The sequence below is a fragment of the Salvia splendens genome, chromosome 16, assembly GCF_004379255.2.
Source record: "Salvia splendens isolate huo1 chromosome 16, SspV2, whole genome shotgun sequence".
Classification (NCBI taxonomy): Eukaryota; Viridiplantae; Streptophyta; class Magnoliopsida; order Lamiales; family Lamiaceae; genus Salvia; species Salvia splendens.
In genome coordinates this window covers 2,912,006-2,937,524 of record NC_056047.1, presented here as the reverse complement: position 1 = coordinate 2,937,524, position 25,519 = coordinate 2,912,006, and the positions used below count along the sequence as shown (strand labels likewise).

Below are 25,519 nucleotides of genomic sequence, written 5' to 3'. Positions count from 1 at the left end.
GAAAACAGAACCACCTAAAACGACAGCTGTCACAACCTTAAATTAGAAATATTCGCCTTTTCATATGATTTGATCCCACACGAAACCACCAAATTAATTTAATTTAAGAAACGGCCAACATACAAATAGTGATTGATTCCATTATAGTGTATTCATATTCATATTCGTTTTATTGTAGTTAATGTATTTTTTTTATGATATAAATAACATATAGTATAAAATTTTGGCTTCATATTTTATTTTATCTTCAACTATGTACTTTATTTATATTCAGTTTATTTACTTTTATTTTTTAATGTTTTATTCATTTTTTCACTTTAACTCAATAAATACACTAACATTTAAACTACTATGAGATGTATAGAGTACATAAATAAATTATACTTTCTCATTTTCGAGTTTAACTAAAAATGACTTATTTTCCTTTCATTATTAAACACGGTGTATAAACTATTGACCGTTTATGTTCCATTTAAAATGATATAGTGTTTTGTCCTTTATTATATCAAATTTAAAATGATATATTTATAGAAGAAATAATAATTATCACTATTTTATTTCCTCTTATTTTATTTTTCATTATTAATACATAATGCCGCTTGATATAACTATGCCAAAAAAGAAATAATTTCATTTTGAATGAGATAAAAAGGGGATATTAAAAAACATAAATATTCTCATCAACTTTTAAAGATTCGGGTTGAGTTTAAAAAATGTAAAAAGAAATTCGGCTTTGAGAAAATATAAAGAAAAGTCAAAGAAAATGGAAAAAATTAATGGAATGTAGTATAATAGTATAATTTTATAATTAATATTACTCCATAAAGGTGGTGTTCGGTTTGCAAGATAAAATGATATCAAGATACAATTTAGGATTGCTCTGTGCAATTATTTTAGTCATAGGGGGTTAGCTATGACTAATTATCACATGATTATCCATCTAATATTGAGTTGTGAGGTTGAATCTCATGAACCAAACACATTATAAATTTAATCCGGATACAATCTTGCAAATCGAACCCCCCAAAAGATAGACCGAAAAAAGCACTTTAAACAATTTAACTTGAATATGTAGCAAATAAAAATGGAAAAACAATGAAATAATTGTCAAACCGATGATGATATGATAATTGACAAATCGAGCACAGACGATTTATACAAAAGCGAGAAGATAATGAAAAGATAAGGACAGCAGTCCACCTTGTCTGCCCTCTCCCTCCTCTCTCCTTCCACGAAATGACGAAATCGCGTGAAAAAGAGGTCGAGGTAGGGGTCGTTTTGGAGCTTGTCGTCTAGCCGCGTGTGCTGGCCGTGGAGTTAGCCCTACAAGCAATTATGAGCTTAGGCGCATCGTCAATGGAGGGGGAATGCTCAACGCGACTCCAAAGATAAGGTGCTTTTGCCACATTTCAACTTTTTGCACCAGTAGTCCACATTCATAACCTATACCTGAATTATTTGAATTAGGTTTTCCATTAGGTTTAATAAACCCTAGCTTACTCAGATAATTCAGAATTTGCTTTTGCTTCCGTTTATATTCAATGAATTTTGAATACTGTTGACAAATTGAATGAAATTCATGAATTATTCGAGGATCGGAAATGTTGCAGATGCGCCATGGTTATGGTAAAATTATCAGGGAGAAGTTGCTGGAGGGGAAATGTGGGGAATGAATTATTTGAGGAGCAAAATGTGCAACTTTTGGGGAGCAAATATGTATGGGCCCATAATCCCCACCAAAAACCTATAATTTCAATGGAATCCAATTGAAAAAATTGATAACTTTTTAGCCTCGCCTTCCTTTTCAGCCATTGAAATCTTCTATCGCTTCATCAATAATTTGATCACTCAAATGATAAGGGGCCAAAAAGGGACTATTCCGTGATAGGGACAGCAAAATAGAGAAAGGGCTGAGGTTAAAAAGGGGGTTTTAAAAAGACTAGTACAGTAATAAACTATCTGTATAGTGTTACATATACTGGGAATTACTACCTACAACCATCGGTTTACTGAGTAGTTATTTCTGTAGTTAATATTGAATCGCCAATAACAGTTTTTCTTTCTAAATATGGCTTCACCCTATTAACACCCTTCCCTCTCTCACTCTAACACACTGGAAGAGTGGACTTTCACACAAACAAATTCAGTTAGCTCCTCTGTATGAATTCATAGTGGAATGACCGTGCACTTTTTAATTGAGATTTCACTCCAATAATTTGAAGGTGGTTGTCGGTGAGTATATTTGTTTTTAGGGTATCAAAATCTTCTGGGTTGTTCACTATCGTTTGAAGTTCCATTTAAGATTTAATTTATAGTTTTCTGTACTTCCTGCTTTGCTCTTCTTTAGATTATGGGATTTTCGACCCTTGCTCCAGAGGTCTGACTGTTCTCATGGATAGCTTATGTTCATTGTGTGGATATTTACCTTGATGGACCTAGGACTCATCTTATCTCCCATTTCTTGAACCTTTCGTTATTTTTTTATTTTTTAATAAGAGTACATAGCTCTGTTGCTAGCTGAAACCAGATCAATCTTTTCTGTTGGTTAGTTTAACTTCTCTGAGATTGAAGGTAAATTGAATTAATTTTTCTCTACTGTAATGATTAATTAATTCTTGTAACTGGTACTTGTCACGCTAGTTGTAAAATTACTTTCTGAAATAACCAGCAGTATTATGTTGCTTATATTGGAAGATAGTTTCAGGGATCCTGTTTGATTGCCTGACTTAAAACAGTATCATGAAGATATCTAACACGGATGCGGTAGGAAACTCACCTTACTGTATTACAACTATATGATTCATATCAGGGACATTCCTAAAACCCAAGTTCTAATATTGAAAAGTTGCTTTATTTTCGTGGTTATCTTCCAAATACCAACAAAACATTACGTCCACAGCCTTTTTCTTGAATGCTGGTGCTACAGCTGTCATTGACTCATTGGAGAATATAAATACCTTCAGTTTTCTTATCTGACTTCCTGAATTTGTTTTATTGGTTTAGTATGATTTGGAAACTGTTTATACGCTGCTATATGACGTAATTCATTGCTTGTAGTGAAGCTGACTCATGGATATGAATACTGCTAAAATGGATTTAAGAGCCCATAACTCCGGATCTTTTCAGTCTGAGGAATCAGAAGTTGGTTTGGAGAGGAATTACTGCAACAGTCTTAATCTAATTAGATCAAGTCCGCTGCCATCACAAGCCTTTGCATCAGGTGGCCAGATCTCTGAGAGTAATGCTGCTTACTTTTCATGGCCTGCTTGCAGGATAGCACCTTGTGCAGAAGATAGGGAACATTACTTTGGGAATCTTCAGAAAGGGGCGTTACCTGAACACATTGGTTCTCCGAAAGGGTTGCAAGCTACTACTTTGCTTGAACTGATGACCATCAGGGCATTCCATAGCAAGATTTTGCGGCGTGTTAGTATGGGGACTGCAGTTGGTTTTAGGATTAGGAGGGGCTTGTTGACAGATATACCAGCTATACTTGTCTTTGTCGCTAGGAAAGTTCACAGGAATTGGCTACGCCCTGCGTACTGCTTGCCTCATGCTCTTGAGGTTCTTATTGCTGGTGCTTATTTCTTTAATTTGTACGATTATTTCCACCTTTTCAGAAGCTGCTTTATCCAAACATGCATAAGATGTATACTGAATTTGCAATAGATTATCGGATTTTATTCATGGACGGATATTGTTAGTTAGTGTCCATCCTTGCATTTTGAGTTATTTTTCATATATTTTGCAGGGGCCTGGAGGTGTTTGGTGTGAAGTTGATGTTGTCGAGTTCTGTTACTATGGAGCACCTGCAGCCACCCCTACAGAACAACTCTACACGGAACTTGTAGATGACTTTGGTGGAAGTGATCCATGCATTGGATCAGGTTCCCAGGTAATAATCACACGTTGTTTCTTAGAGTGAATACAATCCTTTGGTATATTATTTTGAGTCCATCTACCTAAAAAAGTTGACTAGAGATGTTTACTTGAAGTTGTTTGAAGTATATTCTTGTGGGGTAAGTATTCAATAACTTGCCTGCTTGTTTGAGGTTGCTAGCCAGGGAACTTATGGAACGTTGGGTGCCATTGTCAAAAGCAGGACAGGAAAAAAGCAAGTTGGTTTCTTAACTAATCGGCATGTTGCAGTTGATCTTGACTTTCCAAGTCAGAAGATGTTTCATCCATTGCCCCCTAGTGTTGGACCAGGGGTATATTTGGGTGCTGTTGAAAGGGCTACATCATTTGTCAATGATGATCTTTGGTATGGCATTTTTGCTGGAACTTACCCAGGTAACTTACCCCAAGATCTTAGATAGTTGCTGTAAGAAATCCTGTTACATGATACCTAAAATTATCAGATGTTTATATGATCACTAAGAAATTAGAGATTAGAAGTGATGAAGCTCTCTCCGAAGATAAAGATATTATGTTAACCGAAGGCATTAGAAGCGAAGAATATAATGGAATTATTGATAAAAATATCTGTTTGTTTGTAACACTCAGACTAACTTAATTATGAGGCTGTGTTACTCTTATTTCCTTGATATAATACTTTTGATACATGTTAATAGTTCTTACATGCGTGCATCGGAAATGTCTTCCTGTTTCTTGATTGTGTCAATCTGACACTCTTTAACATATTAATTACAATGCTTTTTTCATGCAGAGACATTTGTTCGTGCTGATGGTGCCTTCATTCCTTTTACCGAAGAATTTAACATGGCCAATGTGACCACAGTAGTGAAGGGTGTTGGTGAAATTGGCGATGTTCATGAAATAGACATACAAGCTCCTATTGGCAGTCTCGTCGGAAGGCAAGTTGTAAAAGTGGGAAGGAGCTCCGGGTTGACAACTGGAACAATAATGGCCTATTCTCTGGAATACAATGATGAGAAAGGGGTATGTTTCTTTACCGATTTTCTTGTTGTCGGAGAGAATCAACAGACTTTTGACCTTGAAGGTGACAGTGGGAGTCTTATCCTATTGACAAATCAAAATGGTGAGAAACCCCAGCCTGTGGGTATTATTTGGGGTGGGACAGCTAATCGGGGTCGGTTGAAATTGAAAATTGGTCAGCCCCCAGAAAACTGGACCAGTGGAGTTGATTTAGGGCGTCTTCTTGATACCCTCGAACTTGATCTTGTCACTTCTGCAGAAGGGCTTCAAGGTTTGTGTTTCCAATCTTCCAACCACTATAAACTTAGCACTTCAATCAGATTTCTGATCCATTTCTTACTTGTTATTGATTTCTTGGAACTGCATGGTCAAACATGCCTACAGAAACATCTAACCTGCTATTTTTCCTGGCATCACCAGTAAGTTTGATATAGAAAATACATCTCAAATAAAAAAATGGAAGGGGAATACAAATAAAGATTATGTATGATCAATATAGTCCCGAGTCCTCATAATGGTATAAAGGTTATAACTAGTTATTTTGTTATATTCTTGTACAGTCTGATATTAAGGTAGATATCATATTTTATTCAACAGAATGTCTATAATTTCCCCTAAAACTTCATCTCCTGACTGCATTTTTTTCTTAATTTCTCTTGTATTACCAAATAGCTGCGCTGCTAGAACATTGCAATGCAACAGCAGCAAGAGCTGACTCAATCGTTGGAACCCTTGAGAGGACCAACACAAAGCATGAAGACAACTCTGAGCTACTTCCTCCAAGGATTCTGCATGTTTTGGACAATGATGGTTCTCATCAGGGCTTAACGCCCCCAGCAATTGGTAACGAGTTTCACATTGAATGTGGCTGTGAGGTGGGTCCCAGTGTAGAGCACCAGTTCATCCCGTATTTTTCTTGCAAATCTCTTTTGAACACCGAACAAGGGGAAATGACAGACTTGAAAAACCTATCACGGTTAAGAGATGAACCTGAAGAAGATCTGGCTGTTTCTTTACAGTTAGGCGAACGTGCAACTAAGAGAAGAAAGCAATCAGACTCTCCATCCTGTTGATTTTCTTCACAACAAGACCGCCTCTAGCCTTTCCTTGTCTATTAGTCAGAGAAGTATAAACCACATCCCTCAACGCTCTGATCCTCTGATGGGAGGTACATTACATTTGTAGTATCCAGTTGGCAGGTGGAACCGAGTCTTGCACTGGAAATTGTCACTATTTTTCACCCATATTTTTTGTGAAAAGGTTGAAGCTATTGATATTTATGCAAGTTGTATAATGTGAAAGAGGCTAATGGTAGAAATTAGTAATAATAGTTATGTTTGTATCGTTGCACCTGAAGCCCTTTTTAAGGAGATGAATTATGTAAGCGGTATTCCGCAGAGTGTATATGAGGAAGCAATAATCTACTAAATCTTTTCATGTGTTGTGGTAGCTCAATTTTCTTATTTCATCCTAACATTAAACAGCAGTGTCATAACACTTGACACACTATGCAACATCATTCTGAAATCAAGAATCTCCTCTAGTTGACGTTGGAGGGCGAATAGGCCCGTGGCCTCATTAAGGGTCTGGCCTGGATCAAGCCCAACCCAAATAAGATCTCATGATTCTTTTTATTGTAGCAGGCCATAAAGTGAGCATGTCACAAGTTCTCGTATCTTTGTATTAATGCTATGCCACAGAAGGGCAGAGACACAGGAGCAAAATGCAACTAGCATCAGTGGCACCCACAGCTGCTTCTCTCTCTAAACAGGTACCTAATTCTATATATCGCTTTCTTGAATATGTTGAAAATGTGCTAAGAAATTTGGAGAAAATTTTGAGGTTTTGGAGCGGAATAACTTCAAGATTTTTGGGGAGCATGAAGCAAATGGCAACTTGCACAAGCCAGATAAGGTGAAGCTGTTGAGATTCTTGGCCCCACATCTTGTGGCTGCAGTTGTAGCCTTATCTCCCATCTCCAATCCTCCTGGTAAGAAAAGAAAAAAAATGTAGCAAACCTTATCCTATCCTTAAATCTCTCCAAAGTTGCATATAATCTGCTTTGTAATAATTACTCCATTGCTTTAAATCACACCTACTATTGGAGAATCGTGATGAAGCTGTGAATAATTTGATAGACTCAAGATGCATATTTCCATTAACATATGAGAAACTGGAGAAAAAATGACTGTTGATCTTCGTCTAGTGACGTAACCATTCTTCTTTTTTGGGTTCAAATGTGCAGTGTCAGCGGGGGAGACACTACATGTGCATAAAGGCGCCACCTTGTTCCGGCGGTCTTGCATCGGATGCCATGATGCCGGAGGAAATATAATACAGCCTGTGAGTTCAGTTGCATAAAAAAGGCTCTCAATCGTGAAAACCTTAGTCTCTTGCAACTAATTTGAGTATTTTTCAGGGCGCGACGCTATTCTTGGACGATCTTAAAAGGTAAACAAACAGCATTCTTTGATGGCCTCTATCTCTAGCTGAGTTCTGTGCTGTGTTATGTAGAAATGGAGTTGATACGGAAGAGGAAATATATCGAGTTACATATTATGGGAAAGGAAGAATGCCGGTAAGTTTAAAATTCAAGAAGAATATATGTTAATAATGAATCTAAGAGGGGTGTTTGGCTAAAGCTTATTTGAGACAACATATAAGCTCAACCAAACACCCTCTTAGTCTCCCTGTTTTCGGGTCGAGCACATTACCTTCTAGTCATGATATTCGTTGCTCGACTAACCACATCACCCTGTCCCCGGGGTTTACGATATTCGCGAGCATAATGTTGGCTGTGGTGTAGGGGTTTGGAGAGAATTGCACACCTAGAGGTCAATGCACATTTGGGCCTCGATTGAGTGAAGATGAGATTAAATTATTGTCCAATTTTGTGAAGTCTCAGGCAGATCAAGGTTGGCCCAACATACAAAATCAAGGTGATTAGTGGTTTTTATATCGTTTCCTATTGTAATTAACACGCTACTTTTTGTTAATATTTTATGTCAATGAAATTTTCATTTCCTAATGTTAGAAAAATGAAGGTTTGAATCACTATGAAAAATTTATAATGATATTGTGGGGTATGCGTAAATTGTAATTAAAAAAATTTATAATGATAACTAACCTAACGAAATTTATAAGGATAAAAGACACAAGATCTTGGACGGTTGCCGCTTGTATATATTATTCTCTTCAATTTGGATTGAAAGAAAAAAAAGATTATGATTAAGATTGATGGCCCACAAATAAAAAATAAGTGAGACAAACTTACAATATAGATGGTTCTAGCACTACTAAATCAACATAACATAACGTTGTGTTTAATTGTAGTATTTCACAAATTGGCACCACAATAAAATGAGGAGATATAATGAAAAGATTAAATTAAAAAGTAATAAGAGGGGCCGGCTTAATCGACAACCACCGCAACGGACGAACATTAATCACATGAAAATTTCAAGGCTTTTTAAGCAAAATTAGACGGCAAAACCATGTGACTCCTATCATCCTATCCAATTAATCAAGCATGATATATTAAAATACAAATTATCCCTCTCACTATATACATATATATATTTACAAATTTTGTGAATGTGAGAGAGAATATGTGGTCCCTCTCTTCTGTTAAGGCAAGCTTTGTCTTTTATGCCATTGTTTGTCAATCATCAACACCAACAACTACACCAACCTAAAGTCATATCATATGTTCTTCCCATCTCTCTAACTAACCTCTTATTTACATTCAACCTTTTCAAATATTTGTGCCCTAAATAAATAGTCCTTCTAACTAACCTCTTATTTACATTCAACCTTTTTCAAATATTTTTACCCTAAATAAATAGTCCTTCTAACTAACCTCTGATTTACATTCAACCCTTTTCAAATATTTTTACCCTAAATAAATAGTGCGTTTAAAATCACAAAGATTGATTAAATTCTGATATGTAATGTACATTTCAAAATTTTCGTGATATACTATCATGTTCACAATTACAGTATCTCGATTCTCACAATAATTTTTCCATACAAATGCATTAATGAGCGTACATTTGTAAAATTTTGATAAATAGTGGCCTAAACATGGAGTATTAATGTAATGATCTGAATGACTAAACAATTTCATTTAGTGCTAAATTTGACAAAAAAAAATTATTTTACTAATAATTAAGCATTTTCTCTTCAATATCTTAATAAGAATCCAATTAGCCACATAATATTTGGAACGGTTAAATAAATCAATTAAAGCATAGAGATGTTAAAAGTCACCATCGTGATTATCTCTCACTTAAGTACACGTTTTGTAAACAATGATGATATTACCAATAAGTGTCACATATTTGATGGATTATATATTATTTCACTTAAGAAAATCAAATCTCTTCATATGATCCAAGGAAAAACTTATCAACAGATTATTAACTGTATTTCGGTAGAACCAAACCAAATAAAGAAATAATTAAACTTGAAGGATTCATGTATGCTACATTTATGTGTAAAAAAACAAAGATTGACGTTTTCTTTTTAAGAAAAAAGTTAAAAACTCTTTGACAACGAAAAGAAAGTGTATAAGCTGAAACATGTGAAGCATTTCAACCCTTGACCTATTTAATAGCTAGACTTGGCAAAAATAAGGATTATTTGTATGAGAATCTTCAACTCTTTATGAATTTTTTTTATATATATAAGGTCCTGTTAAGTTGAAATTTTTTAGCTTAATTGAGATGCATTTTCAGCCACTCATCCACAACATTTTCGAAATGTCAACTGCAAGTAGATTATGTCAACTCGGGGTATTATCGTCAATAGCATGCACATCAATCAAATGTCAATAGCTTGCACATCAAATGTCAACAACTTATAGTTGACATTATATGTGTATAGTTGACATGAATTGTATATGTAGTTGACCAGGCCCGGTCCTGAGTTTTTATTGGCCCGGGGCGGAACTAAAAGAGGGGCCCCATAATAATACTATAAACTAATAGTAACAATAACAACAGTAGTAATAAAACACTTCAATACATCCAAGACAATATTTATAGCATACAATTTATATTATTACCTTAAAAGTTGCCCAGTAGCATGTATATACTCATGTATGTATTTGGATTTTGGAGGCCCCAACGTTTTGGGGGCCCGAGGCGGGGGCACTGCTCGACCCCCCCCAGGGCCGGGCCTGTAGTTGACATTATGTGTATAGTTGACATGAATTGTATATGTAGTTGACATTATGTGTATAGTTGACATGAATTGTACACATAGTTGACATTATATGTGTGTAGTTGACATGAATTGTATATGTAATTGACATGAATTGTATATGTAGATGACAAAAAAAAATTAAAAATATTTTTTTTAAAAATAGAAAAAAATTAAAATTAAAAAAGTATTTATTGAATAAAATGTACTATGAAATTACCATTCTACCCTTTCATAATTAATTAATCTAAAAATATTTTCCATGTGGCAAATTCTGGACCACTCATTTATTCATTTAATAAAAATGAGTGGCTGATAATGCATCTCAATTCTCAATTAGATAAAAAAATCTCTATTGATCACAACCCTATATATATATATATATATATGAATGATACAACACTATATCAAATGACAACGTACCACTAAGGACAACCATATATATAGATATATGGTTGACATTTAGCATGCTTTGTGTATTCGAATAGTTCCTTAATCTGCATATACAAAAGAAACACGTCAACTACAATTAGACCAAGTAGTTACAACTTTTTCTTAAGGCGAATCTTGTGTAACAATATTATATATATATATATATATATATATATATATATATATATATAGGGGAGCGTTATTCTCCTTTTCACATCTTAGATCCTTTTTCCTTCTTAATATTACGCGTTAGATCTAAGGCATCAACAGATCAGATTGATTCTATAAAACTGATTCCGTGTTGCATTATAGAAGGTGGGTGTATGCATTACAGGGTTATTATTGACATTTGACGGAAAAGTAACTGCCACATTTTGGTATCTGCGAATAATGCACCACATGGTCACGAGTAATGCATATAATTGACTATATAATGCACAATATGTGAACTGCAATGCATACGAATAAGATGTACCATGTAATGATGTTTGGACACACGTTTCTTGTTTCCCCTAAGGGTTTAATAAGCTTAGGGGCTAGGGTATAGTACGTAGACACGTATGTAATCTTCACATGGTAACGAATAATGGATATAATTGACTATATAATGCACAATTTGTGAACTGCAATGCATACGAACAAGATGTGCTGTGTTATGATGTTTGACACACGTTTCTTGTTTCCCCTAAGGGTTTAATAAGCTTAGGGGCTAGGGTATAGTACGTACGCATTAATAACAAATTATAAAACGATACGAATAATTCACCAAATTGTCACGAGTAATGGATGTTATTAACTATATAATGCACAATATGTGAACTGCAATGCATACGAATAAGATGTACCATGTTATGATGTTTTACACATGTTTCTTGTTTCCCCTAAGGGTTTAATAAGCTTAGGGGCTAGGGTATAGTACGTAGACATTACTAACAAATTGTTGTTATTGGAATATACGTACAGGCCCGGCCCTAGGGGGGGTCGAGCAGTGCCCCCGCCCCGGGCCCCCAAAACGTTGGGGCCTCCAAAATCCAAATACATACATGAGTATATACATGCTACTGGGCAACTTTTAAGGTAATAATATAAATTGTATGCTATAAATATTGTCTTGGATGTATTGAAGTGTTTTATTACTACTGTTGTTATTGTTACTATTAGTTTATAGTATTATTATGGGGCCCCTCTTTTAGTTCCGCCCCGGGCCAATAAAAACTCAGGACCGGGCCTGTATACGTATGTGCATTATTTGGTTTAGGTAGTGCATTATGTAGCTGTTAATTGTTATTATCTCAGTATATTATGCATTATTAGAGGTATTGTGTATATGGGTTAATCAACGGATTGAAGATTACATACGTGCATTTAGTAATGTCTACGTACTATACCCTAGCCCCTAAGCTTATTAAACCCTTAGGGAAAACAAGAAACGTGTGTCAAACATCATAACATGGTACATCTTATTCGTATGCATTGCAGTTCACATATTGTGCATTATATAGTTAATAACATCCATTACTCGTGACAATTTGGTGAATTATTCGTATCGTTTTATAATTTGTTATTAATGCGTACGTACTATACCCTAGCCCCTAAGCTTATTAAAGCCTTAGGGGAAACAAGAAACGTGTGTCAAACATCATAACACAGCACATCTTATTCGTATGCATTGCAGTTCACAAATTGTGCATCATATAGTCAATTATATCCATTACTCGTTACCATGTGAAGATTACATACATGTCTACGTACTATACCCTAGCCCCTAAGCTTATTAAAACCTTAGGGGAAACAAGAAACGTGTGTCAAACATCATAACACAACACATCTTGTTCGTATGCATTGCAGTTCACATATTGTGCATTATATAGGCAATTATATGCATTACTCGTGACCATGTGGTGCATTATTCGTAGCGGTTTCCAGCCATTATTAGATTACTATTGTACCCTCATAATGCACAAAATAGGACAAATAATGCAACACGGGATTAATTACCCAATGTTGATCTTGACCGTCAATTTCTCTAATCTAATGGCTGATATTAAGAAGGAAAAAAGAGGAAATATAGGAAAAGGAAATGAATACATCCCTATATATATATTTCAATAGTTAGTACTTAAAGATTTGTGGTTCAGATTGATTCATAGCTTCCACACTAATTTATATATTGAATAATGTAGAAATATAAGAAAGAGCAAAAAAAAAACAACCTTGCCACCAAAAATATCTATGTGCAATGTAACTATATATGATGAGAGGGTTGGAATAAAATGGATGAATTCATAGGACAAGTTTATGGATTTCATAAAATTCCCTAATAGTGGAAAAAGAAAATATAGTTAGAATTTAGATGGCAACAAATGGGGAGAAGTTACAGTGGAAGGACCATGAAATCTGTCTGGGCCAAGGACAAAGCTAGCCCATGTGACAGACCCAAGCATGCGCCATTTAGTAAAATACATTTATATATTTTTTAAGTAAAATACTTATTTTGGATCTGTTATTTCAATTTGCCCCACTTTTAATTTGTGTCCTACCTATGTTTTAGCCACAGTTATTTAACAGTTACAACTTCAATTATTTCTCTTATGTGAACTCTTCTATCATAACTCTTTTTGATTGGAATCAAAATTACTGTTTCTCGAGAGGAATAAAAGAATCTTAATTATGTAGAGATAAATCATAGGAGTAGTATATAAAAATATAATGTTATATATATAGCATAATTATATGAAGAACGGTCTTTATATTTTTTCAGCCCCAATGATATAATCTTGCTTTAATTCGATTTGAGATATCTCATTCTCATTCATATGTAGTTCGAGTAATATATACTCCTATTTAGTTACTTGTTCTTATTTTAATGTCTTTTGTAAATTAAATGACGTTTAGGAATCTGATATCCCCTTTTATGCTTTCCACTGCTTCATTAAGATTTAAGAATAAATTATGCTTAATGAAGGTTAATTTATATGCAAATTCGTTTAATTAATAGGTGTGCAAAAGACTAGAATTTCATGATATATACTCAAATAGGAGTAAGTAGTAGTGTTTTTTTTTCTTCATATTATACCCTCTATATTACACTTTTTTTTAAAAAAATCAAGTAGACTATACTTACTCCGTGTACGTACTCCATTAAATCGTTAAACTTGTATCTTACTATAAAATTAAAATATAAAAGTAAAATTCATACTCTCTATGTCTCATCTTAAGTGATTGACTGCTTGCCGGCACGCGTTTGAGGAAAATGATAATAAATAGTTATAGTGAATAGAAAGTAAAGTAAGTAAAATAATAATGTAGATATGACTCTTTTCTATATTATTCTATCTTTTACTTGACTTTCTCTTCACTCTAACTATGTATCATCATTTTCACAAAACAACGGCCAAAAAGAAATCAATCATTTGAGCTAGGACGAAGGGAGTATGTTACTAACTTTTTTCAGTGCACCAAGTCAAAACGGGACATTATATTGCGGACGAAGGGAATATATTGTAGGAGTTATTAATTAAAGCACTAATTGCATACCTAATTAACATACATGCACCAATCACCTCAATTAGTAAAATAGTTGAGAACATGGGAAAGTGGTCCTATGCAAGCCTTCCCTCTCTCTCTCATAGTTGAGACAAGAGAGAGAGTAGTTGAGGATGAGATATCATATTAGACATGAGAAGCAGTTTGGACAGGCAACAAATCAATGTCAATAGCTGTAAGAAAAGGCCACAAAAAACACAGCCATTAAAAGCTCTCAACACACTGCACATTTTTCAACTTTATTCACCAAATTTTTCCCATCAATCCCATATATATACACTCATATGCATGGCTCCTGTTCCTATCTCTCTCATCCCCCTCTTCACACACACAACCCTCTCTCTCTCTCTCTCTACAAATTTGTGTGTTGGTCTGAGAGGCTGAAGCTGCCAGCATGATCTGATCCATTTTTTTCAAAACCAATCCATTTTTCTTTCCTTTTTTTTCCAATTAATCCGTTCGAGCTCTCGTATTAAAATAATCCGAGAGCTCGAATATTTTTTGTTTTTTTTTAAAAAAAATGCTCATCAGGTCATTCTAGCAGCTTCAATCACTCACCAACAACACTAGCTATGGATTGGCCATCTCTACGGTGAGTTACGATTTTGATTTTCTAATATATTTAATCGGGAAAGAAGGCGAAGATCCACCGTGAATGCATCTATTTTATTTTATTTTATTTTATTTTATTTTTCTAGTGCAATTGATTTCAATGTGAATACAAGATAATTTAATTTATTTATTTTTATGTTTTTGTGATAGTCTAACACTATATTTGAGATATTTGTGTAAATGTGAATGCATATGATATAGATTAGATTAGACTGCACATAAGGCAAATAAATCCAGGTTTTTCATTCAAAAGAGAGGGACTGACTGTGGCGTGTTTGTCTGCGAGCATTTGGTTTTTGTGAAAAACAAGTCAAGAATCATCAATTACTCCGCCGGAGATACGGCTTTCCAAACACGACTTTACCGTGCCTCGCAACAGTCTCACATTTGGACCCTTGTGTAATATGTAGCTCTCAAACATGCAGATATTTTATTCTGTTAAAATTAAATAAAATGACAAAAATTAGGAAAATGTAAAATTCGTTACGTTTTCTTGTTATTGGATGTTATGTTGTGTATATTTGATGGAATATGTAATTTTATTCAAAATTCAATGGAGTATATAGTTCGGGTACATGAATTTAGATTTGTTAAGATCTGGTGTAGTTATTACTACAACGTTTTTATAAATAGTTGTGAAATTAATTTACTTAAATTTTGGTGAATATTTAATTAGGTTTGTCTTGCATTCATTTATGTTTGCCTTCAAATTAGGTTATATACATGTTCTTGTCTTTTTCTGTATCTTATCATTTCTTCAATTTGTTTGAATTGTCAAATTACATATATACATCCCTATATATATATATACTAGGTAAGAAATTTGATCTTCAAATTGTACCAAAAAAAAAGAAAATAAATGATCTTTGAATTAGGGTATGCTATAATATTCATGTCTCGTGTATTTCTTTCTTTATCTTATTACTTCCTCAAGTTTTAACCTTTGTAACCATATAATTACTATGATGAATGTATGCACACAATTAAACACCAAATTAAAAGCATTAAAGGAAGTTAAAATCAGAATGTATTTTGAACCGAGAGGCTTATAAAAACAAGAACAAAAATTAAAATTGGTAGTACAAACTTTTGTCATCACTAACATTGGATGATAGACCAAAAGTAAAAGCTAGCTTCAAAGGGTTGGGATAGTGATGCCGCTCGTGAGCCGCGGTGGGATCGGTCTATCCTCCGTCCCCATCCAGAATCCATTGATTCGGGTGGGTTGGAGTTGGAGTATGTCTTAATGTTACATTAATATGTTTTCTGTGAGATCAGAAATTCAAAATGCCCACTAAGAAGAGTAGTAGAGAGAAAAATGTAGTTAAATATTTTAATGAAAATGAAGTAGTTTATTTTTAAATATTGAAAGTGGAGATCTTAAGTTGGACAAACTAAAATTGAATGGTGGACATTGAATAGGATGGATGAAGTATTGCTATATATATATATATATATATATATTGACTGTGGGTCATTTGTATTATCATTACAAATAAATGCTTGTTACGGTCTTTTAGTTGGTTTCTGCCACTCCCTCAAATGCAAATAATGACAATTAAATAATAAAACAGTCTCTTAACTATCTATAAAAACAAAATAATTAATTATTTGCATAAGCATTTAAGCTACAACGGCAGAACAGCTAGCTAGCACACAACATCTATCATAAATTGCACATGCCAAAATTTTGAACTTGCATCGTTACACAATCCATTTCTATCATATTTATTGAGCTACTATATATTAGGGTGTCGTTCGGTTGCCATGACTAATATCATGAGACTATCCATCTAGAATTAAGTTGTGAGATTATTTTAGTTGGAGGGGGGAGGATATGACTAATTATCATGAGACTATCCATCTAGGATTAAGTTGAAGGATTCAATCTTATGAACCAAATATGATACATATTTAATCATGAGATTTAATCTTGCCAACCGAACACCCTCTAGGAGTATTATGTTTGTCGGTCAGTCGATCATCCATCGCACTATTGCAGTTTAATTAATAAGACGTTTCTTTGAACAATAAATTGAAGATTCAAATCATCTTAATTTTGTGTGTATGTAATGTGTGATAAACTCTTTAACATTAAACATTTTAAATGAAAAATAAATAGATAAAATTGTCACTAATAATCATAGCTATGGAGATAATATTTTCTAAATACCAACATACATGAACACGCATGTGCCCCGACATAGAGACAGTATTGGCATTACGATCGATTTAAAAAATCAAACCCTAATTAGTGAGATTAGTGGTAGCTAATTGACTAGATTTAAATGGAAATTAGTGTCACGGCTTTTGATAAACTAAGTCAGAAATGGAAGTGGTTAAAGTAGATTGTCAGTGGACAAAATCAAGAAAGAAGTCTTTGGTAACAAATCAATAACTACCACATGGCACATGGATTTGAATAGTTTAATGTTTTAATCAACTTTATGTTCGATTTTTCCAAGGAGAGACAGATTTTGACTTGTCAGCTGAAATTAGTGACATGATTAACTCATTTTCTCTAACGTAAATCATGGTAGCAACCTCCATCATTTTTCATTGGAAGTTGTTAATACTAACTTATAAGCAAGCTAGTTAAGTTAAATATTTAAATATATTAAACATTAAGTGCCAACTTTTTAATTTTATATCGATTTACATGATTTGGAAATTGGGAATCAATCGGTCCAATTTTAAATCTGAGTACAATTTGAGATTTTATTGGGCTTTCATGATTATTATCTTATCTAACAGATAATATGACCGAAGGCCCACTGGGCGAGCATATGATAAAATTTCAGCCCAATTAAGGCCCCAAACATATCAAGCATTCGTTATAAGGAGTACTTATTTCAGTCATTAATTTCAAATTATCACCCCAATTCTCATGGAAAATACTGATAATAATTTAGACCGTAGGAATAGTTGATAAACAGGAATATGTAGAAACTGTTACTAATTAAAATGCCAAATAATAAAGATTAATTAAGTAATCAAACATAATTGGCAAGATAATTATAGTTTATCTAATGATTCGAATTTCAAGTTATCTATTAGTAGATTATAATTCTAGAGAATAAAAGAAGAAGAAAAGGGTGAATAGCTCAACTTCTAGTACCAACTTATTAGATTGTGTTTGGTAGACATAATTGGAATATTGTGATTAATAAAATCAAAATAAGTAATAGTAAGAAAAAATTAAGTTATTTTGTCAATATTTTATGGGTTGGTAGGCAATACTAAAAATCATAGGGCGTTGAATGCTCGTGATTTTCTTCCATAAACATTAAATAATTGCAGCGTTCAAAATTCTGTCAAAAAAAAGGAACAAATCGCGGTACCGTTGTTGCCATTCCCTACAGTATCATCCAATTCGAACTAAAGTTGCTTTCAACAAATTTTCTCTACTTTTCCTTATGCAAACAGACAGTTCTCTATATTACAATCAAAAATAGAGTTGAGAAAAAACAGAATCAAATCCTCACTCTCAATTATGGAACGGTGCATAATTGCTTCGTCATCCACGCTCAATCTCACCCGATTATCTCGTAAATCCAATTCAATTCTCCCTGCTAAACTCCCGGGATTCTCTTTTCCATGGAGCTCGAGCGCAAATTCGCGGCCTCTGAAGCATATTCGAACACTGTCCCCTGCTTTCAGCTGTAGGAGGAGACTAAGCACGAGAGCTGTTGTATCCGATGTTTATGAGGAGAAACAGTATTTCAAAGTCGCCGCGGAATCGACGGGTCCGATATCTTCTGATCGGCTTCTCGAAGTGATCGAAATTGCCGCCAAAACTGGAGCTCAGGTTTCATTAATTTAAGTTTTTCTTCTTTATATTTGTAACAAGTTTGTGGTGGAGAATAATTGGTAATGCAGTGTTGTTTTGGCGACAAAATTCGATTAACTAGTATGCTAATTGAGAGCGTTGATTATTGCCGGCTTTAATTATCTAGTTTTTTCCCTTTCCATTTCCCGTCAAGTTTATTGTGGTTGTGTGTGTGTGTGTTTAGTTATAATTCTGAGATTGTTGTTTAGACTATGTTTGGTAGAAAATAATTTGTAATTTGGGGGATTATTAGACAAATAATTAGAATGCAAGTGTTGTTTTGGTGATCAAATTAGATCAACGAGAATGCTGCTTATTTTCTAAACTCTTTGATTATTCCCTTTTCCGTCAACTTCGTACTGTGTGCATGTGTGTTTTAGTTATAAATGAGATTATTTAGAATATGTTATAAGTGGATGCTCTGAGTTTCTACAATCATTTTCAGGTGATAATGGATGCAGTAAATAAACCTCGAAATATCACATACAAGGGATTGACTGATCTGGTGACTGAGTAAGACTTGTTGTCATTCTGAATTTATTCTACCTTTGATGGATGCATGAACCTGTTTAGGAGGCTGTTTCATGATTTTAGCTTGTGAGTGAATATTTACAATTGTGCGTATAACTGTGAAAGACCGGCTGCTGATGGTTGTGTCGTCAACATCTCTTTATAAGTTGCATTGTTAAGATAGAGTAGCTCTGCAGAGAAATTATGTAACTGAAGGTTCATTGTAGTATTTGGGTTGGATTCATTGCAATATTGACTACTGGCCATGGGCCTTCCATTTACAGAAATCACATCTGTTTAGATAGGATCAGCTTCCAGCTTCAAGTTGCCTGTTCGAAAAAAATTCTTGCTTACTAGGCTATAATTTTAACTTGCCCACTGAACTAATATTCTGCAGCACAGACAAAATGAGTGAGGCTGTTATTCTGAATGTGGTAAAGAAGAATTTCGAAGACCACCTCATTCTTGGGGAAGAAGGAGGGATCATCGGCGACTCGTCTTCTGATTATCTTTGGTGTATCGATCCCCTAGGTATTCCTCATCAAGCCCCATGCCATGGGCGTAACTACTGCTCTGTAGCATGGCCACTCTTCTCTTGTTTGAAATTTTGAATTTCAGATGCTATTATCATTATGATACCATGCTTGAATATAGTTGGCGGATACATTATTAAGTATTTCGAATGCATTATTAAGTATTTATTTATTAGGGCTGACAGGATCCAAATTGACTTGAAAAGTAAAATCTTGAGTCGAACCATGGTTTATGTTTCTGCCTTTCTGATCTTATTCCAACTTTAATGCAGATGGCACCACAAATTTTGCACATTGCTACCCCAGCTTTGCAGTTTCCATTGGTGTACTTTACAAAGGAAAGCCAGCTGCCGCCTCTGTGGTATCTTTGTACATGCTTTATGATTGAATTTACATTAACTTTGAGTTTTGCAAGTATAACAGGATCCTGAAATGATCAGAGTTTGAAAATGTTATCTTTGTCTGCAGGTAGAGTTTGTTGGTGGACCTAAATGTTGGAATACTCGAACTTTTACTGCAGCTGCTGGTAGAAGATCCTTATTCTTACTCTATGAAATTTGAAGTATATTTGTACATTTTTAGGTTAACTCAGTATTAATGAAATTCCAGGTAAAGGTGCATTCTGCAATGGAGAAAAAATTCATGTGAGCCAAACTGATACGGTGAGTTACCATTTAGTAACGACATGCCTGGTTTGATAGCCAAACTCAATCATATCCCGTTGCAATTGCATCTTTGCATATTCTCTTATACCAGTTACCCTAATTAATACAAGGTTGAGAGATCACTTTTGGTTACTGGGTTCGGATATGAACATGATGATCCATGGGCAACCAATATGGAGCTATTCAAGGAATTTACTGACGTTAGTCGGGTAAACACTTTTCTATCTACAACTGCATGACAAGTTACATCTCAATTTTGTTCTTTTATACTCCCTCCATCCCTAAAGAGTATGCACTATTTCCTTTTTCGTCCGTCTCCAATGAGTATGAACATTCCAATTTTGGAAACTCTTTCTCTGTAAGAGGTGGGACCCATTCTCCACTAACAATACTTAAAAATCTTTCTCTATCTATCTCTCTCTTACTTTACCAATAATGCATTAAAACCCGTGCCGAACCCAAAGTTCATACTCTTTGGGGACATAGGGAGTATTTATAATAATGTGTAGAATGGTTCGAACCTCTGCCTACAATCTCTTTTTGACTCCCAAATCTCAATATGTAGGGTGTGAGGAGGCTTGGTGCAGCAGCAGTTGACATGTCTCATGTAGCCCTGGGAATTGTAGAAGCCTACTGGGAGTATCGTCTTAAACCATGGGACATGGCCGCTGGTGTTTTGGTAATTTCTTTTCCCTCATTGATATCTCTTGGTAATTTCTCAGTATGCTCTGTTACATCAATTTAATAGGTATTACTCATCTTTACTGAATTGAAGTAGATAGTTGAGGAGGCTGGGGGAACAGTTTCCTGTATGAATGGTGAAAAGTTTTCCGTGTTTGACAGATCTGTCTTGGTATCCAATGGAGTGCTTCATTCTAAGGTTGGTGACCCTGTTACACACTGATATCCAAATTTTGCCTTTTCTACAATCTGTGATCCTATGATCAACCTAGGTTTGGGTAATAACAATTAGCATATAACCGAAACATATTGAGAAGATAGTGTTGTATGATGAATTCCTTTTACATGATTTGTTGCAGCTTCTTGAGCGCATTGGACCAGCAACACAGAAACTGAAGGGCAAAGGAATTGATTTTTCATTATGGTACAAGCCTGACAATTATCACACAGAACTTTGATATGGCCTGCTTTGATGGCTTTTACTGTGGGGATCAGGTCAGTTTCTGTTTCTTTCTTTTGGAGATCTCCTAATGTGTGACCCACATGTGCGAAACTCCTACTTATTTTTTTCTTTTGTCATAGCTATATCTTTGGGTATATCTTGGAACTAGTTGTCGGAATTTTCAGCCTGTAAAATGGTCTCATGTAGTAGATTTAATACAGCGGTTTAAGCTCAATGCTGTAATAGGTGCCAAATTTGTTTAAACACAAGACAAACAAACCGAAAATAAACAACCTACCTTGCTCCTTGAACACACATGAATGAGGACAACTAGAATTTGCTCCTTCAGATTATGTGAGTCTGAAGAATATGAAATTATTAGTCCACTCTTTCACTGGTCCAACTAAAGCAGAAGCTTATACATAATTGTTATATGGAAGTAAAGATTATATGTTCGGTGAGAGCCCGATGTTCTGAACTCAAGCTTTTGGGTGGATCTTCACTCCTTTAATTAATAGTCCTCTCTTCCATTTCCCACCCTCGTATTCATATAAAGAGAACTCCATCTCTCCAGTCTTCTCAGTGGAGCTTTTAAATTCTCCCACTGGGATGTCTATCCATCTCCCTCTTGGCTTCTCCATCAAGTTTTCTTTACGCTCTTGCCTAGTTCCGTCGGGTAAAGTGAGTCTCAGATTCACAGGATCTTCCCATCCATAAGCAGGATCCTTCAGCATCACAACGAATACAATTTCGTACAGTCGTCCTGGTGAAAGGTTTGCTACCTCAAACCTCCCATGCACCTCTAGCCAGCAAACATCGAGTAGTTCAGCAACTGCAAGATTCTCATCGCTGCAAAATTATATGAATATTACTTAGTTGCCTTTAATATTAATAAGTAGCATTTTCTTTTGCTTTTTAATATTAGATGCCAATGTCTGATTATTTGTATTGTAATGATTTTTCTAAAATATATGTAATTTTGTGTGCAGGTGTAAGCATCCATTCGTCGATAACAATTTTCAGGATTTGATCAAGTTCTTCTACCTTTCAAATACTTCAAAGTTGATCGTAGATTTGTAGTCTTACCTTGATTCTTTCAACAAGGGCCAATGCCAGAATCTTTGGTCCTCCGCCCAAGTTATCGAAAGACTTTGTGCAAAAATCATGAAGCAGTTGCAGTTCGACTGCTTGTCAACCCAGTACTTCTGCAGAACCAAAGTTTCTGTAAGATAAAGAATAAAAAAGCTAGCAGTAGCATGGTATGAGCCATGTTTTTTTTCTCCTTTTTTTCTATTCTCAAATGATTTAAACTGAAATACATAATAGTGTAATTTATTTGAATAAAATATAAACTGAATATATACTATTTACAAAACTAAAGAAAAAGGCGCATACTTGCCTTCCTCTTCTGGTTCAAGAAAACGCCCGCATAAAGCACTTCCTGGTTGGTTGTCGCGGATATGTCAACTGGTGAATCAGCATGCTTCAGAATATCTCCACAGTTATGAGGTAACGAAACTCGTTTGCTACTCTGATTTGCTTTGGCTTCACCCTGCTTGCTCTGTTTCCTGTTCTTGCTCGACTCTTCGCCATTTGGCTCCAACTCCTGATCTTGTGACAACCCTGCACCCATTAAGGTAGACGACAGAACAAACACTAGCCTACTGTTGGTTTGGCTAAGAATTGCTGTTTATATAGAAAAAAAATGATTCTAACTAGGATTGATGCCCTCTGTCTGACATTACATCGAACACTTGTTTTCAGTGTTCACATTATAAAAAGTGGCATATTTGTAGCTCAACATATGTTTTGTCAGCATCATATTCTGATTCTTAATCTGTAGATATTTAAATGGTTGGCGAACCGTCTCTACTTAGATGATGATCGTTGGTGCAGGCACCGCTCGTTATATTCTTATCCTCTGATGACGTGCTGCTGGTGTTGTGGTGTGGATGAACATCAGAACACCATGTCTTCTGGGAATTTGATGCCATTGATGTTGTCTGAATGTGGACAAGGGGCACCAAAGCCTTGTTTGACAGACTCGGTATAGATAAACTTTTGGTGATATTCAAACTCGTAATCTTTTACATAACACGTGTTTGCATGTCGATATTTCGAATCTAAACCCTTTTACTCGCACCCCAAATACTCTTTTATTATTGGCGGTTGTCCAATTGATATCTTGAAACATTTTATCGTACGAAACATTCCTTAAAAATGAGATGAAAAATTATTTTGTAGTCGATGCTTATCAAGATAAGGATTCTCGATCACAAAGGGGGGACAAACTTTTGGCATTCAATCGATTCACATTCAAAAGCTAATGAGAATCAATTTAAATTACTTACTAGCTATTACACTTTAGAATCTCTTTACGTGTAGTCACGCAATCTTAAAATTTTTGCGTCTATATCATAAGCATAAATATCAACCCAAAATTTTTCCAAGATTTGAAATTCTTATCATTTTGACAATTCAATTTTATTCCTTGCGTGGATTTCATGTAAAGTATGGCCGTACGTAACAAGATGAGAGAGCGCTTTCCTCATTTTCACTCAAACACCCAAATCAAAATAAGTACAGCATATACTAGTATTAATTTATAAATATTTTTTTATAACAAAGTACTTAGTATATTATAACTACTATTTTAAGATTAATTTGTTTATACTTTTTTTTTGTATTGCGATCAATGCCGTCAACTCTGATATGCCTTCAAAGTTATTACTAAATCAAGCTAAAATTTCAAATCCCACCATAGCACTTTGGTTGCCAAACAACTTTAATACAAAAAAAACACAATATTTTATAGTAACAAATAAACAAGAACAATGTTTCCTCACCATTGCATCCATCACATGCATAAGAAGTAGGTAAGTAGAAAATAACCAAATCGATTATTACATCAAGAAGAACGCTGCAGATGTCATGTTAAACAAACATTAATTTATTCCAAAAAAAAAACTTTATTTCTTTGTGTTTGTGTGTGTGTGTGTGTGTGTGTTCATGGCAACTCCTTGATATATGCATAGTGAATCTTGAGGCCTCCCTTCCACTTTCCACTCCAAACTTCGTACAACCCGAAGAAGACCTTTCGATCGCTACTATTAACGTTGTTTTGGCTTTGCTGATCGGCTTTCATCCATCTCCCTTTTATCTCAAACTCCCCCTTTCGATTAGGGTTTATGTTGATCTTGGTCCATGAGATCTTGGTCCCCTTCTTGATCATCATGTAGATCGGATACTTCCCCCACCCGAACGCGTCTGGATTCAACGAGACGCGAAACCCTACCTCACAGTTCTTGTTGGGATTCGTGTCGTCCACGACTCCTGTCACCTCTAGCCAGCTCACTTGGTGTAATTCTGCAGGCGCCGGCAAACCCCTGCAAAACCACACCATTATATATTTATTTATTCATTTTATGACGAGGGAGAAATTCACTCGGTCGCTTAAGAAAATAAATTTATATACTACTCACTCTTTTTCGGGCACGGTCCAATATCGATTGTCGTTGCCCCAAACAATGTTGAGAGCCTTAGGTGGAATTGTCATCGTCTTCCCATCCTTATTTAGGAAATTGGATGCATAAATTCATTATTTACAAATAAAATAAATTTACTTATGCTTACATGAAGAGAAATGTGTTATTTTGCTTACCTTGAATTTAAGTGAAGAGTTTCCTGAATGGTGTGGGCTTGAGTTGGAAGCCATTTTCAAAATCCAAACAAATTGTTCAAGAAAAAGTGAAGATAGTTCGAAATCAGATGAAATTCAAAGTTTAAGACGGAAATGAGTTTTAGTGTGATGTTGCAAGATGTATATATATAGCAAACAATGTAAGAAGACGAAGCTTCGAAAATTATGCCTCATTTTGTAATAATTTTTTTGGGGAACGTCGGCGGATTTATTTAACTCTTGATAGTTATATTCGCTTTTTTTAATGACAATTGTTTACGAGTATAGAATCTTTGTCTCGGCTTTTAATGGGCTAAAAGGGAAATAAAGAAATAAAAAGATGAAAAAAATAATATTTTGGAATATTGAGAGATTGACAAGCGTAAGGATATAGTTATTCGGTAATAAATTTCAGAAAAAAGAAATTGGTTATTATATATAGAGTCGTAAAGAATGGAGCACTACTTTCTATTTAGGAGGGGTGGAATG

General features: G+C 34.8%; 5 protein-coding genes across 8 annotated transcripts; 3 read left to right on the top strand and 2 right to left on the bottom strand.

The window, feature by feature from the left end:
- Positions 1 to 1,140: 1,140 nt before the first annotated feature.
- Positions 1,141 to 6,336, top strand: LOC121771433 (protein NARROW LEAF 1-like). 3 transcript variants are annotated; one of them, XM_042168213.1, is made up of 6 exons: positions 1,141 to 1,393; positions 3,058 to 3,564; positions 3,752 to 3,895; positions 4,053 to 4,293; positions 4,670 to 5,170; positions 5,572 to 6,336. In XM_042168213.1, the coding sequence occupies exons 2-6, from the start codon at positions 3,070 to 3,072 to the stop codon at positions 5,970 to 5,972; spliced, it is 1,782 nt and encodes a 593-aa protein (XP_042024147.1). In that variant the 5' UTR covers positions 1,141 to 1,393; positions 3,058 to 3,069; the 3' UTR covers positions 5,973 to 6,336. The 3 variants fall into 3 exon arrangements, with proteins under 3 accessions (XP_042024147.1, XP_042024146.1, XP_042024148.1); XM_042168212.1 differs by lacking the exon at positions 1,141 to 1,393 and adding an exon at positions 1,950 to 2,232; XM_042168214.1 differs by lacking the exon at positions 1,141 to 1,393 and adding an exon at positions 2,281 to 2,763.
- A 44-nt stretch (positions 6,337 to 6,380) lies between these two features.
- LOC121771434 (cytochrome c6, chloroplastic-like) lies at positions 6,381 to 7,938 on the top strand. The gene is made up of 6 exons (XM_042168215.1): positions 6,381 to 6,670; positions 6,742 to 6,889; positions 7,145 to 7,242; positions 7,319 to 7,350; positions 7,414 to 7,477; positions 7,706 to 7,938. The coding sequence occupies exons 1-6, from the start codon at positions 6,623 to 6,625 to the stop codon at positions 7,844 to 7,846; spliced, it is 531 nt and encodes a 176-aa protein (XP_042024149.1). The 5' UTR covers positions 6,381 to 6,622; the 3' UTR covers positions 7,847 to 7,938.
- A 10,099-nt stretch (positions 7,939 to 18,037) lies between these two features.
- Positions 18,038 to 22,731, top strand: LOC121772263 (phosphatase IMPL1, chloroplastic-like). 2 transcript variants are annotated; one of them, XM_042169284.1, is made up of 11 exons: positions 18,040 to 18,499; positions 18,966 to 19,033; positions 19,428 to 19,561; positions 19,836 to 19,924; positions 20,032 to 20,089; positions 20,173 to 20,225; positions 20,339 to 20,437; positions 20,794 to 20,907; positions 21,007 to 21,108; positions 21,269 to 21,404; positions 22,341 to 22,731. In XM_042169284.1, the coding sequence occupies exons 1-10, from the start codon at positions 18,185 to 18,187 to the stop codon at positions 21,365 to 21,367; spliced, it is 1,131 nt and encodes a 376-aa protein (XP_042025218.1). In that variant the 5' UTR covers positions 18,040 to 18,184; the 3' UTR covers positions 21,368 to 21,404; positions 22,341 to 22,731. The 2 variants fall into 2 exon arrangements, with proteins under 2 accessions (XP_042025219.1, XP_042025218.1); XM_042169285.1 differs by lacking the exon at positions 22,341 to 22,731 and having other exon boundaries at positions 18,038 to 18,499; positions 21,072 to 21,108; positions 21,269 to 21,425.
- On the bottom strand, positions 21,576 to 23,371 carry LOC121772264 (protein PHLOEM PROTEIN 2-LIKE A1-like). The gene is made up of 3 exons (XM_042169286.1): positions 22,751 to 23,371; positions 22,438 to 22,556; positions 21,576 to 22,200 (listed from the first exon to the last, which is right to left on the bottom strand). The coding sequence occupies exons 1-3, from the start codon at positions 22,982 to 22,984 to the stop codon at positions 21,831 to 21,833; spliced, it is 723 nt and encodes a 240-aa protein (XP_042025220.1). The 5' UTR covers positions 22,985 to 23,371; the 3' UTR covers positions 21,576 to 21,830.
- A 752-nt stretch (positions 23,372 to 24,123) lies between these two features.
- LOC121770879 (protein PHLOEM PROTEIN 2-LIKE A9-like) lies at positions 24,124 to 25,206 on the bottom strand. Its single transcript, XM_042167665.1, has 3 exons — positions 25,013 to 25,206; positions 24,834 to 24,919; positions 24,124 to 24,737 (listed from the first exon to the last, which is right to left on the bottom strand). The coding sequence occupies exons 1-3, from the start codon at positions 25,064 to 25,066 to the stop codon at positions 24,359 to 24,361; spliced, it is 519 nt and encodes a 172-aa protein (XP_042023599.1). The 5' UTR covers positions 25,067 to 25,206; the 3' UTR covers positions 24,124 to 24,358.
- Positions 25,207 to 25,519: the final 313 nt, after the last annotated feature.